Here is a 15,165-nt window from a genome sequence, read left to right on the forward strand (position 1 = left end):
GAGCTGGAAGACTTTTCTTTTTCTTTGTTTTTTTTCTTGCACAATGCCAAAAAAAGAGGAAAAAAAAAAGGTACTTATGAAAATTATCGCAGTCGTCAGAGTGGAGTTGCATTTGTGTGCCAGTGTTGTTAGTCGGCTTCTTCTGTTTCATTCGGTGGCGGCTATAACGCTGTTCCTTTCCGTCGTCTTGACCTCTCAGTTGACTGTTAAAGAGGAACTCGGATGAAGCTGCCGTAGCAGCGACATCGGGCCTTTTAAAGGACACAGGCGGCGTCCATAGCATGTGACCAAGTTTAAACTAGTGCCTGTTTATGTGCGTGCTTCAAAGCGTGTTTTCTAATATAATGTCTTAAATATTTCCCTCCCTAGGCCTTCGCCCCATCATCCCCCAAGTTTTGATTTGCCACTCTTATCTTTACCCGTCTAGGGCGTTATCTTTGGGTAAAGAACTTGTGAAAAGAGGAAGCAGGCTGTTTAGTGCCACGGTCTTCTCAGCATGCCAGCTGCCAGGTGCAGAGCCAGACCATTTAAAAATGCATGGCCTGCCTGGAGCTTAAAAAAGTTAAGAAACACCCCCCCCCCCCCCCCCCCCCCCCCCCATTGGGATAGTTGGCGTGTCAAAGCAATGTGAAGATGTCAGCATACCTCGAAATCGTTGGCGGAACACACAGGGTTTGCTTGTGAATGTATTGTACGTTTTTCAGACTGGACACTTGTGGTTTTTTGTTTCCGTTACGTTTATTGTCAGAGCCGCGCTGCAGAGATCCGTTGTAAACTGGTCCAGATCCTGTAGATCCGGCATCCCTCTTGTCCCCCGTCCTGTCTCTACGCCACTACCCACCCACTCTGCGTCCTTGAAAGTTTCCCAGTGTCAGCTGTTATCAGCCTCTGTGCTTCCGGAGACAAGCAGCGCACTTGAACAGCTAATTATCCCAACCATGGCGAGATAATCACTTCTGACAGCGGCCCCCTTCACCTCGCATCCAGCGTCCTGTTCCACGACAACTAACTGGGAGACGACTCAGAATGACCCCTCTTCCTCTTTTACGCTTTGCTTCCTTGGCATTTTCAGCCTCATTCCCCGCTCTTCTCATGGGAACCAACCCCTGGCCTCTCCAGCTGACTCAATCATACACCGGAACAAGTTTTGTGTATTTCTTGTGTTGTGCAGTATTTTATTTATTTTGTAATCTTATGTCTATATATTATATTTTTACAAAGATATTCCACGACTGAGAGTGTGAGCCACTGTCACTTGGGAGCTGTTGTGATATGATTTTATTTAAATTGCATTAGATGATTATTTGCCAGCAGCTTGACCTCTGAGGACAGTGTTGTGCAGTGATTTCACCGCTGAAATGCGACTGTGTATTTTCTCAGAAGCCGACTGGGGTAATGCTTTTTAATAAGGGCACAAAACACATGCTTAATTAGCATATACATGATTTATTATTTCATCAATTAATTCAGGAGGTTGCAGGAGTTCAGGAAGCCAGTGAGGTGTAAAAAAAAAAAAAAAAAAGCGTTCCTACAGAAATGTAAAGCTACTTTAATCAAACTGGTTGAGAGATACAAGTGTGAATGTGCTGCATTGCATCATTTCTTGAGTTATTTTCAGGTGGCGAACAGCAAATATTTATAGCTTCACTGATAAATCACATTGTTGAGTCCAAATTTAATGTATGAATTGCTGCAGATTTGATCCCATCTGCTTTAGCAGTTTAGCAGATTTGAACATTTCTGCATGAAGTTTAAGCTGCTGCACATCTTTGTTGTTAGAGGGACATAAACGTGCCTTTCTACTTAACTTTACAGACCAATACCAGCTGGGTGCTCTGGGCTTTACTGCATCTCATCAAAAACACATTGACTGGATTGAAAAGCTAATTACAGTTCAAGGTCCTGAAATCAGCATCTCATCCAGCCTGAAAAGGAAACAAAACAACCCCAAAAAGTTTTCATAATCTGTAACATTTTTTTTTATCAAACTTGGCTGAATTGTAAAAGTCTCCATTTGAGTCCAGCTTTCTACATTTAGACTAAAATAAGCCTGAAGTTTGTAAAGTCAGCAGCTGTGATGGCAGTGAACTATAACTACAGATGTCACGTTTTTAACAAACAGGAAGCACTAAATATATATACTACTGAATATACTTCTTTATTCAGGATAAAAAGCATCAGGAGACACTTATCGAGTAGACATGCTTATTGCTACGAACTTGTTGCAGATAAAACAGCAAAATCCAGAAAATCCTGTTCAGAAGATCTTAACAGAGTTTGTTCTAAGCTGCACAAAGAACCAGACTTTCTCTGGCTGCATGTGTCCATGTGGTGACTGTAGTCTGCACCAGCTAATATGTCATTTCTGTAATACACCCCTCTGGCTTCAAAGAAATGCTTTCCACCCTTAATGTAACAGATATACAATATATCTAATATAAAATATCTGCTTTCCAAGAGTCGATCAATCTGGTTACTTTCATCCATCCAGCATGAGAACCCAGATTAGGCAAACCATCCGTAGTAGGTTTTAACTTGTCCTGCAAACTCAGCTTATGTGTTTGTGCCCTTATTATGACGCGTTACCTGCCCGTTCTGCTGTTGAAGATTTCTGTAACGTTCGCTCGAATTTTCATTGCCAGTGTTTGGATGCTTGATGAGATGCTCAATGTAACTGAATGCATTTGATCACAACTTAATTTATTGCGGCTTCTGTCCTCATGACTGCCATGCAGATGAACGCGGAGACTCGCGTGAAGTGTGAGAGCAGAACGTGTTGAATGTGTTTCTGTTGAAGTGCTCTACATACCAGGATCTGTATGGAATTACCAAAAAGTCCAATCCTCCTCCCCCTCCCCATCCAGAGTCCAGCACTCCCTCCTGTGCTGTGATTAGTGGTCAATGTTTGTTGTAGAGAACAAGCAGTTGTTATTGAGTTTGGGATTTCCTTCTTTCACTCTCTAACAAAAGAGCTTTGTTTCAACCTTGATAAGCAGCTCCAATCCAGTCGTCATGACCTTAAAGAAAAGGGAAACGTGTGTATATTATGTCTGTATGGGACCCTAAAAAGGAAAAGTTCAGATCCAAACGTTGGGTGTTTGATGTCCGTTTGTATGCCTATGTGTGTCAGTTCAGAGCGAGAGAATAAAATAATTTATATATTTTTTAGAAAATGAAAGCTGTACTATTATTAAAAAAAAAAGGAAAAAATGACTGTGGCCAATGAAGAGTCTCACACAACTGAAATTATCTCTAAGTCAGACTCGAGTCAACATCTGCACTCACTGCCTTATTCACAGGTTTTTTTTCACAGCTCCAAAATAAGAAAAAATAGAAAAAACAGTAATAAATAAAAAGGCTTTTCAAGGAGGGAAAGGAGAAGTGTACAGAAGACCCATGTCCGTTTGTACAAATATACCAAGTGAAAAAAATATTTATTACCTGCATTGAAAGAAATTGTTTACTTATTGAATGTTACTTGTTTATGTAGAAAAGTAGATGTAATAAAATGCATTCTGCTACCTTTTTGTGCGGTTCCACTTCTTTTGTTTGCAGTGCTGAAGCTGTTCCGTTCTGCTCTATCGTGAGCGGAACGCTGGGTGGCAGCAGAGAGTCGTTTTAATCCACTTTCTCGCCTTGATGAGCAACAAAAGTCTGTCCAACATCAGCGGACCTTTGCTTTGGCTTCCCATGCTTTTTAACATGAATCAGATAAGTTGTTTTTGAAAGATGTGCATTAATATTTGTGGGAATTAAATTCACGGTTAAGAGTTTACGCGCAAAGCAGATGGGCGCGTAAAGCTTTACGCGCACCAATAAACACCTTAACCCCACCCACGGGCTGATTGAATAAGAAGAGGAGGAGTGGAGCGGTTGTCAGGAGTTGAAGTAAGTGGTGCTGGGTGTTTGGAGAGGAGAGGAGACAGGCCAAGAGGATGGGTGGAGCAAAGGAGATGGAATTGTATCAAGATCCAACTTGGACTTAGATGTTCTCGAGTATGAACTCTATATTGGGATGTAAAATATCTTAAACTGCTGCTGACATGACTGAAGACAATGAGAGCGTTTATTTGAATAGGTCACTAACTGAGCTGGACCTCTTCAGCAACTTGGAGGACATTGATGTGACAGCTGACGGGAGCCCAATCCTCAGATTCCTCATCTGCCTCGTCTATTCTGTCGTCTGCGCTGCTGGGCTGGTTGGCAATTTACTGGTCCTCTTCTTTATCAGGGTCAAGCAAGAGAGGAGAAAGTCCAGAGTGAACTTCTTCGTGCTTAACTTGGCCGTGACGGACCTGCAGTTTGTGCTCACCCTGCCCTTCTGGGCCGTGGACACCGCGTTGGACTTCAGCTGGCCGTTTGGAGACGCCATGTGCAAAATCGTGCTCTCGGTCACTGTGATGAACATGTACGCCAGTGTGTTTTTCCTTACTGCCATGAGCGTGACCCGCTACTGGTCAGTCGCTTCTGCTCTGAAGAACAGTACAGTGCAGAGGTCATGCTCCGCCAAATGGATTTGCGCAACTATTTGGACACTTGCGACTGTGGCGACTGCGCCGACGTCGATTTTCTCAACAGTCAGCAACGTGACAGGTGAAAAACTCTGCCTGATGAGATTTCCAGGTGGACAGTACTGGTTAGCAGTTTATCACATACAGAAAATAATTGTAGGCTTTGTGTTGCCGATGTCCATCGTGTCAATCAGCTACTTAATGCTCCTGCGTTTCATCCGCAAACGGAGTATGAAAACAAGCAACCCCAAACGAAGATCCCAAGTCACAAAATCTATCACCATCATCATGTTATCTTTCTTCTTTTGCTGGATGCCAAACCATGCCATTACTTTGTGGAGTGTGCTGGTCAAAATGAACGTTGCCAACTGGGACAAAGCCTACTACATCGTCCACACTTACGTGTTTCCTCTGACCGTGTGTCTGGCGCACACCAACAGCTGCCTGAATCCGATCATTTACTGCCTCATGAGGAAGGAGTTCAGGGACAAAGTGCGTGGTTTGATGCAGAGAGGATAGTCTTTTTCATGCCTTGTGTGCGATTTTACTCCGCGCGTAATGTGTTGATAAAGTAAAACCAGGACGCACCGGATCCGCATTAAAGCATCAGTACAGCCGGACCTGTTCTGAAAACTTGTCATCGCTTCTAGTCTTTAAGAAACATGCATACAATGTGACCTGGCAATTTTCCAAACTGAAATAATCCCATCAGTTAGTTATGTGATTAGAAACCGTTTATTTTATGTGGAAAAAAAACACGTGATCACTGTGGCATTGCTTGTTCAATAATAATGTAAGGTGGCATATATCCCACAGTCCGCGCGTAATTACGCATCACAACAGTCTGCGCAGTGCTGTGCTTTTGCTGCATCTATGAGGTGTGGCTAAACGTTCATGGCTGAATGTCTTATAAGTGCATTTATACTAAACGTGGCTGCTTCATCGTGGATTACTCGATCACTGAATTATTTAAACTGAGAAAGTTGCCAAACTCACCAGTTTTAACCCAAATGCCAGAATAACTATGAAATATGATTGTTGTAAATAGGCAAAAATGTATATGTGTGCTAATAAAAAAAGACCCACCTGGGTCAGTTACAAATAACTCACTGTGCACGAGTCATCAAAGGTGATGCAGTCCATCAGCAAAGACTTTGACCTCATGAATGTGTGATCTGAATAATAGTGAATAAATGCAAACAATGTAAAAGCAGAACCATGGGTGTCTGCAGATGTCAACTCGGCACAATGCAGAGGGAGCAGACTTTGACATGAGCATAAAGGACCCTTCTTCAGTGTCTCTCATTAGACGAAAGAGGCTGCTTAGAGATGTGACGTGAACAGAAGCTGCAAATTCAGTTATCTTTCTCTGGAAGAATGGGAAATTATTGCAGCCTGAACAGAACTAGATGTAACATGGTTAATTAAACAAGGTTACAAAAGGGCCAATTATACTTGATTTATTTTGATTTGATGTTTTGAAGCTACAACTGGGAAAACAGCATTTCAGGAGCCAAATATTAAAAACCCAGTTTAATTAACAAACACAGACAGTGGCAAACCAACAAGACAAATTTATTGCTTGTTACAGTGAAGTAAAAACACACACATGCAAACAAAATTACTAGATAAAACACAATTTGATATATAAATTTTGAACATATTTGATCCTCTGTAAGTGCATAACATCCTTGTTCCTATTATATAAGTATATTTATATGTGCAAAAATTAAATGTAAAATCTATTTACTTTGCTATTGCTAGGAATTTGATAGGTAACTATAAAATTAATTAAATCAACACAAATTTCTATGAAGCAAAATAATTAGAAATATCAAACTAAAAAGGAAAGCCTAAAAACATATGACACATACCCGCATTAACACAAGGAAAAAATAAAGATAAAAACCCATTCAAGATCCAAAACATGCTAAATGTTACCAGCCTTAGTGTGCAGAACGCAGAGCCTTCTTTCTGGACCACATCCAGGCCCAATTTGCAAAAGAGGAACAAGTGAAAACAAGTAAAAAACAATGATGCACTGAATTTAAAAGGTTGTTTTCAATATAAAGTAAACACTTTACAATGACTCAACATCTGAAAATAACCAATGTTATAATAAATAAATTAAAATAAAGCAACCAGCGCTTTAATGCTCTCTGTTGTGCTCTAATTCTGCCCTTGTTGGATCAGTGTTGTGCTTCACCACTGCATCAGCGAGAGGCCACAGGGAGCGTTCAGAGATCAGCAGGTAATTTGGCCATTACATCCATCCCCAGGAAGCAGTGCAATTTCTGTTTCATCCTCAAATGGAGGATCTGCGTTGAACATGAGTAGTTTAGTTGAAATAATGGAGGCTCAACAAGCCAGCGCTCTCCTTAAAGAACTCGCCTGGTGGTTCAGGTGGTCCGACCTCCAGGCGAGGAAATCTTTTAACAATATCACATTTTAGTTTGTGAAGCATTTAAATCAGGGGTGTCCAAAGTCAGTGTTCGAGGACACCTGGCTTGGTTGAAATGGAACCAACAGCCTACGAAGTTCTGTGCAATGAAGGATTCATTTGGTTAATGCGCGTTGGAGCAGGAATACATGAAAATCCTGCAAGACTGCAGCCTCTGAGGCCTGAAGCTGGACACCCCTGGTTTAAATGGACTGAAACAAGTTTTTTACAGAAACCGTCATCTCATGTATTTTGTCTGAAGATCAAAAGAGTTTATTGAACAAATTATAATTATTAACTTTTGTATCTTTAAAAGCCTGGATTGTTTTCTAGTTTGTCGGGTATTTTGGGAATATCAGGGGGAAGATTTGGATGAGGCGAGTTTAATTTGGATTATACTAAGTCTCAGAGTAATGAATGTAAATCAGTGATGCAATGTCCTGTGAGGTGATGGAAACACTCTGAGCTGAGATTTGGACCGATGCACCGGTGAGCAAGGCCGCGCACATGAGCTGCACTGAGCGGAGTGAGTCACCACATCATGCAGCGATTTCACTGTGATCAAATCCACATTTTTCCTGTTTTTATAGATGTGCAGCAGCGTGGAAAGTAAAAAGTGTTATTAGCATATGACTGATTAAAAGGCTTGATTTACATCTGGGTCTGAGCTGAAGACATGGGACTGGGTGGGTGGGTGGGTTAACTACAAAACACTGATTTTCTTCTGTTTAATGTTTTATATGTATATTTACGCTCAGATAAGGTCCCACATTGAATCATATGGAACTAATAATGTATACAGGTTATGATAGACTGCAAGGATTTGTTAATACCAACGGTGATAATAAAGTAATCTTGAACCTTGTGTTGATTTTGTTGATTCTTCCCTGATGAGTCAGTTTGACTGAAAAGTATAATTTAAAGCAAGATGATGAAGATCGTTCAATCTTCTTCTATTTTAGAAAAGCTGAGGCTGCTCTGCTTGTAATTCCTTTCAATGCAGCAGACATGTCTTTCTTTCTGTCTACTTTGTCTAGTCTACATCCCATTTCTTTGACTGCCATCCTGACATGCCCATTAGATGTGAGATATTCAAAAGAAAAGTGCTTCTGTAATGACATCTACTAATGTCAGCATTACAATCTGAACTTATTTAGACATTTAAGGGAAATCTGATTCAATGTGCACCAAGCCAGATACAAAAGCATCCTGCTGTCACCTGTATAACGTTTTGATAATGGAGTATTGTATGAGAGTAGTTTAGAAAAGCTGCTTCATGGAATAATCTTTTAGACTTTATAATGGTGAAAGCGTCTGCACAGGTCTGTGACAGACTAATCAGACGGCGACAGCTCATCCAGACAGTTCTCTAATGTCAGAAAAGTTCTTATCACTTCAGTCCTGTGAGATTCCTGATTTGATCTACAATCCTTCCAGGCATTTCAGAGCATCCTGAACAGCTTTTCCCAGCTTGTTTACAGTTATTTCACAGCATAAACACGCAGATGACTGCTGATCTGCTGCAGCTGTTGTTTCTTTTAAACATGTTTGCTGCTTCTGCTGATTCATTCATCTGATTGAATTAAAAGGCTGCAAGTTTTTCTGCAATGTTCCTTTATTTATGTCTCATCTGTCTTAGTTTTATAGTAATTTTTTATTGTTTCAGTGAACTTTGTGAAGCACTTTGATGTGTCTTTTTGTCAAACATCAGGCTTGCCTTACTGGCTTGTAAATATTCCTTCTTTTTTTTTTCTTTAAATTAAAAAAAAAAACCAACGTTTTTTTTCTTGAACATGTTGTTGCCTTGTCGTTGTAGAAAACTGTATGTAAATAAGATTATTATTATTATTAATAATAATAATAATAATAATAATAATAATAATAAAGAAACTCAAATAAAATGAATCTTTTCATGGTAGAGTCTGAAAAAAAAGACAAACTGTAGAAAACCTAAACAAGGCCAAAAAGTTCTTTGGATTTATTGGTTGTGTCCTTTGAGCAACTATTACTGTTGGACATTTATGTTGTAATTTATAGACACAGAGCAATTTATTCTTAAACTAATATTTCTGAGTATTACTCCATAAAAATACTTCCTCCACCTGCATTCACTCTGCTTCATGACAACGAAGCTACAGTCCAGCAGAGGCTGAAAATAATTTATCACAGAAAGGGAAGACCACAAACTCATCATTCAAGAACTGTGAGCTGACATCAAGTGACCTTGGAACGCTGTGGGGAACTGAGAAAAGGGGAAGTGCACAGCAAAAACAGTTGGAAAACAGACTTCTGCAGGCAGGCCAGGGGTCGTGCAAAGCCAGAAAAAATGGATCATTTAGTTGCAAAGAAGAGTCAGGAGGAGGTTTGAAAAACACCACAGGGATTGACTGTAGAGGTCATCTTCTCCAGGTCCAATTATCAGATTTGCCCAACTAGTCTTATGGTTCGACGGAGACCCGGAGAGGTCCACAAGTCCCGGCGTCTCACACCAGCTGTTAAAAAAAAAAAAAGGAGGATCAGGAATGATCTGGAGTGACCTCAGCAGAGCCAGAATCAGGCAGACGTGTCTTTATAATGATGCATGAGTAAAACCACATATAAGGTTATTCTTAGAAAACATTTACACCTTTCTGCAAAGATGATGCGATGCAATATGACACAACACAAAATGACACAATACAATACGACACAACACAATACAGCACAATACGACAAAATTAAGTTGACACAGTATGGGAAAATAAGATGTGACACAGTTTGATAGAATATGACACAGTCTGAGATGACACAACACGATACAACACAATACAACACGACACAATATCATCTGATACAAGATGATACCACACAGCATTATACCCCACAATGACATGAAACAACAAAATATGATGCAACATATGTAATGATTTAACAAAATATGACAGAATATGACCCGATCGATATGGCACAGCACGAGATGATACTACTTAACATGATAATTTGACACATTATTACATGATATTATACATAATGGCACAATACTACACAATATGACATAATTGTCATGTTAAAATATGAAAAAAATATGCCTTGTTATCAGACAAAATGAGATAATATGATATGAAACAATTTGACACAATATGATATGACATGCCCTGCGATGAACTGGCGACCTGTCCAGGGTGTACCCTGTCTTTTGCCCTTGACCCTTGAATGAATGAATGAATGACATGACACAGTACAAGACAGAATGATACAGCAGGATTTGACAGAATATGACACAATATGAGATAACGCCACATAATGTGATACAACACAACACAATATGACAAGATACAATATCATAAAAAACTAAATGAAAAGTAAAGATCCAGCATGGCACAATGTGGCATGACACTCTTCATATTCCCCAAAGCAAAATTTGGGACGTGGGTGCTGTTACATTAGCTGCCTTGACAACATCAATACTCCAAACAACACAACACAAAAGCAGAAGACTGTGTTCCTCACCTCAGAGGATTAGGCTTTCCCTGCTGTACAGCCAGGAAAATTACAGTCTGCATGGAGAACCATCACATGAATCTCCAGCTCAATCTCTATATTTTAATCCTGTTGAAAACATTTGGAATGACATCAAACCGAATATGGATGGTCACAAACAGCGAACAAAGCTGAGCTGATTGATGTTTTGCAGAAAGAATGGTATGAAGTTACTCACTGGCCATGTGACAAACTGGGGGAGTGCAAAAAAACAATGAAAGCTGTGATTTCTGAATGCTTGTTTAACAGTATGATGTGTTTTTTCTGAATTGTTACCAATGCTTACAGCTGTATGAGATTAAACCTAAGAAACGGCTCAGTCTGCATCGGTCTCTTGTTATTTTCCAGAGCTAGACATGTGAACCGACTTAGATGGACACAGTTGTGTAAGTTTAACTAATGATCACTATACATGTCTTTTATATGAATTATATTTGGATTGCATTGAATTGCATTGGACGGTTTGTAAAACTTTATTGAGAGAACTTTGTTGTGAATTGATGTTATACAAATAAAGCTGGACTGAATTTGAGTTGATTTAACTTAGTTTCCCTTACATCCCCTTTCCCTCTCCCAGTGGGAATCTTTGGGATCTTTTAGTAGCTATCTCGTTACGTTTCAAGAAGTGCAAAGTTAGTTGCTGATAAACAGCTAATAATAATGTCCAAGTCATGGGGCCGTAATAGTGTTTTAAAGGGTTTTATCTTGACTTTTAGTGAATAATCTCTCCTCAGCCTGAGTAGTGTGTGTCAGATAAATATAATAAAGTTGAGATTATACTCTTTCAATGTTCCAGTGAACCTTAATGGAATCTTTTGACATTTTGATAAGGAACTCTGATCTTCGCAGGTACTTTAATCATGACCAGGCACTGCAGGCCTCTGAAAGGTCAGTTCTGGGCATTTAGAGGATGTTGACATTTGGAGAAAAACAGCTATTAAAAGCAGGTCAGCTGTCCAGACACTGAAAATGTTCACCAGCTTGTTACGGAGCCAAAGCAACCGAAGCTAGAAAACTATTTAAAAAAAAAAAAAAACAACTTATATATATATATATAAAAAACTTATAATATATATATATATATATATATATATATATATATATATATTAGGGCTGTGACAATGTGATTTTGTCCCGATTCGATTCGATTCCGATTTTTTTGGGTGCCAATTCAATTTAAATTGCAGTTCTCAAAATTCTTCAATATTGATGATTTTTGTAGATTAAAAACAAAATTTTTTTATAAAAATTCTTTTTGCTCGTAATTTTTCTTGATTTCAGTTAGGAAAAAACAACACAGTAGCCAGATTATCATTCTGTTGCTATAATGTCCAAGAACACAAGTAAAAAAATCAATAAAACCAATAAAAATGAATAAAGGTTTATAGTGGATTCATTTTATTTATTTGAATTTTTTTTTTTTTTTTTTTAACAAAAAAATCGATTTTAAAATTGTGAGGAATTATATATATATTATTATATCATTAAAACGTTATTATATATATATATATATATCCAGGATGTACCCTGCCTCTCACCCGAAGGCTCCTGGGACAGGCTCCAGCTCCCCCACGAACCTTACTTGAATTAAGCGGGTTCAGAAAGTGAATGAATGACTACATAAGCAGCAGGATTATTTTACATTGTGTACAGTGAGTAGGATGTGGCAGTGAAAACGTGACATTACATGCTGTTAATGATGAGTCAATATGCAAACAGATGATTAATAATGATGGATGGTAAATTCAGGTGTCCATCAGAGTGATTATTATGTCTGGTAGTGCAGGCATAAAGTGTTCTGCAACACCAGAAAGGAGAGATGAAAGACGGTTATGTCCAGGGTGTGATGGGTCAGCAATGACATCTGCCTGTTTTCCAGACTCTAGAGGAGTCTGGAAAAGAGGGCAGTACTGGATCAGCACTTCCGGAGGCAGGTTGAATTTGCTGAGCTGACCCAGAAAGTGTATCCTCTGCTGGGCCTCTTTGATCATGCTATCTGTCCACTTGAAGATGGTGAAGCTAAGAAACCAGTCCGCGCAGTGGTTCTGTCCAGACACTCCACATTTCATGAAATTATTCTATCTTCACAGAAAACTTTTTTTTAGATTGAAAACGGTTTTGTATCCGTGTGTGTAAACTGCGAGGCTGACGTCATGGTTGAGAAGAGTCTGCACTATTCAGATTGTTATAGACAGAGAGTACTTAAAGAAAACCTGATTGCACCAACTTGCATAATCAAGCTCACACGGGAGCAGACACGCAGGAGGCTGATGAGGAAGGAACGAGAGTGTGATGGTTCTAACTTTCCTTCTCAGCCCTATTTCAGCCATGCATAACTATTTTGCAGGTAAAAAATAACCCGTTTCCTTAAGGATCAAAAAGATTGCAGTGATCTAGCCCTTCAAGGACCATGTGGATTCCTACAGGACACTTTTCCTTTATCCACAGAGGAAAAGAGGCATCCCACTCCCATATCACTGGGTCTGAGAGTAGTTAAGTTTGGGTTGGTTTGACTCGTGAACATGAACTATCACCTTTAATATTCCCTTCAAAAGAACAAAATTAATATTCATCTCATTGTTTCAAAGCATCAGTTTCATCCTTGAGCTGTTCGTAAATGTTAACACTGATCCTAATCTGTTTCTATTTACTATTGAACGTTACTGAAATTGTTGGTTTTTATTGTGAAATGTTAATATTTTGTTTGATGTGGCAAAGAGAAAAAAAAACTAACATCTGCAAATTCAGTTTTAGGTTAGTTTTGATGGGTTTATTTAAATACAGATAATAGAAGTGCATATCAGCCCCAATCCTAGTTCTCCTCCCTGGACCTACACAATTAAAAGGTACTTTCTTTCATTTCTTTCTTTCTTTCTTTTTTTCTTTCTTTTTCTTTCTTTCTTACTTTGTTTATTTATTAATTTATTTGCTTATTTATTATGCATCAAAGAGGTGTCATCGAATCCTTGAACAAAATTTAAAAAATAAAAACAAAAAACAACTGGCTGTATCATTCGAGGTACAACAGCTTGTCATCGGGTTGATACCCTGAAAGATGTCTGCCATTAACTCCCAACAAAGCACATTTATTTTACCCTTTCCAGTTTGTACAGACTGGTTTTGAACGTCACTGTCTGGAGTCCCATCACAGCCCATTTACAAGTCTAAATTTACATATAAACCTTTTTCTTTGTTTAATATTGTACATAGCTGTTTACTTAAATCTGCCTTTAATGAATAAGATTAGTGTGAAGCCTTTATTTGTGGGTTAAGTTTATTTTTTTTAATCATTTCTTTCTTTTGTTCTTTTGCTTTTTCAGTGCACAGAATAACTCCTTGTGTTGCTTTGTAACATTAAGAAGAAATAATACAAATGTTATGAATAACATTAACATTTGGGAACGTAAATGTGCCTTCCTCACCCTCAGATGGGTACAGTACATACAATGTACATTTTGTGTACTGTATAATGCATTTGTGTGATATACTTTGTGAGCATTTAACTCAGGAAACTTAATTATGTTATTTTTATTCTCCTTTTGGTGCACAGCATGTTATCGGTGTATCTTGGGTCTTCTTCAAGTGACTAATGGCATGAGGTAGTTCAAGGCTTTTTTGGGGACTCCTTATCTTTGCAATAAACACGACCTCATTGTCCCCTGTGATCTGTTTGCATGCTTTGTCATCTTTGCTTTAAAGATGACGCTATGATCTCAAAATAAATCCCAGCTTTTATCTCTGAAATGTCCATTTGGATGAAGGAATGGCATCTTCAACAAAAGCTGATCCCCTGGTGATTCCAAGCAGCCAGTCTGTCCATCATAATGTCACTATGAAAACATCTCTTCACCTGTCTGCAGGCAAGTTGTGAGGAACCTGTGTGGTCAATGTCCAGTGATGCATTTCTAATCATGCTCTACTTAATTTTCTGTCATATTTTCTAACAGGGCAAACAGAAATCTAGTTCATATCTAGCTATGCCACCCAACAGTTGGTCCAGGCCACTGTTACCTCAACTATTGTAATGCTTTTCTAGCAGGTTTCTCTACAGAAGGTTCAGAACACAACAATTAATATCATATTAATCAGTCAGAAAGGACACATGACTAAACCCTCAGGGCTGCCATAATCAAATTCAGGTCACTAATGCCACCCACAGAGAGACTCATGGGCTTCCATTCGGCTATTTAAACTCAATCAGACAGGCTTGTGCTCCTCCTACACCAATTTGCTGCTCCAATGAACGGTGTCTGGTACGGCCGTCCCTACACACCGGGCAGAAAACACATGTCATCTCTGAAAAACTCAAAACAGACCAGCTCTTATACGGCTCTTCTTTACATGTTGGCCGGTTTAAATCTAGATGTAGTACCTCCAGCTTATGACAGGGTTTGTGCCTAAACCTGAATGTCAGATTGACGGATTATGTTGTTTTTTCTATGAACATTCAGTCTGATTTCTCAGGTTTTAGTCTAAATTCTATGAGTGAACCATCAGAGAGAAAAGTACTAGTACTTTAGTTTATTTATGTTGTGGAAAAAATACAGACAATCACGACAAGAAATCCCATAAAAAGATATGAAATGGAGCATTTCCACTCATAAATAAATGTCCTCCGTGACAAAGAGTATAAGAAAGGCCCAAAACTATTGAAAGAGGGACATTATTATATGATAAATATTACATCACTTAAAA

The 15,165-nt window shown here is 38.9% G+C and overlaps 1 protein-coding gene across 1 annotated transcript; it reads left to right on the forward strand.

Annotated features, from left to right (window-relative positions):
- Positions 1-3,959: 3,959 nt before the first annotated feature.
- Positions 3,960-5,359, forward strand: rxfp3.3a1 (relaxin family peptide receptor 3.3a1). The gene has a single exon (XM_079241298.1). The coding sequence runs from the start codon at positions 4,044-4,046 to the stop codon at positions 5,028-5,030; it is 987 nt and encodes a 328-aa protein (XP_079097424.1). The 5' UTR covers positions 3,960-4,043; the 3' UTR covers positions 5,031-5,359.
- The last annotated feature ends 9,806 nt before the right edge of the window (positions 5,360-15,165 follow it).

Source organism: Telmatherina bonti, assembly GCF_933228915.1.
Source record: "Telmatherina bonti genome assembly, chromosome: 1".
In the NCBI taxonomy this organism is placed as follows: Eukaryota; Metazoa; Chordata; class Actinopteri; order Atheriniformes; family Telmatherinidae; genus Telmatherina; species Telmatherina bonti.

Coding starts and splice junctions, on each gene's coding strand:
- rxfp3.3a1 (XM_079241298.1), top strand. CDS start 4,044: ATGACTGAAGACAATGAGAGCGTTTATTTGAATAGGTCACTAACTGAG.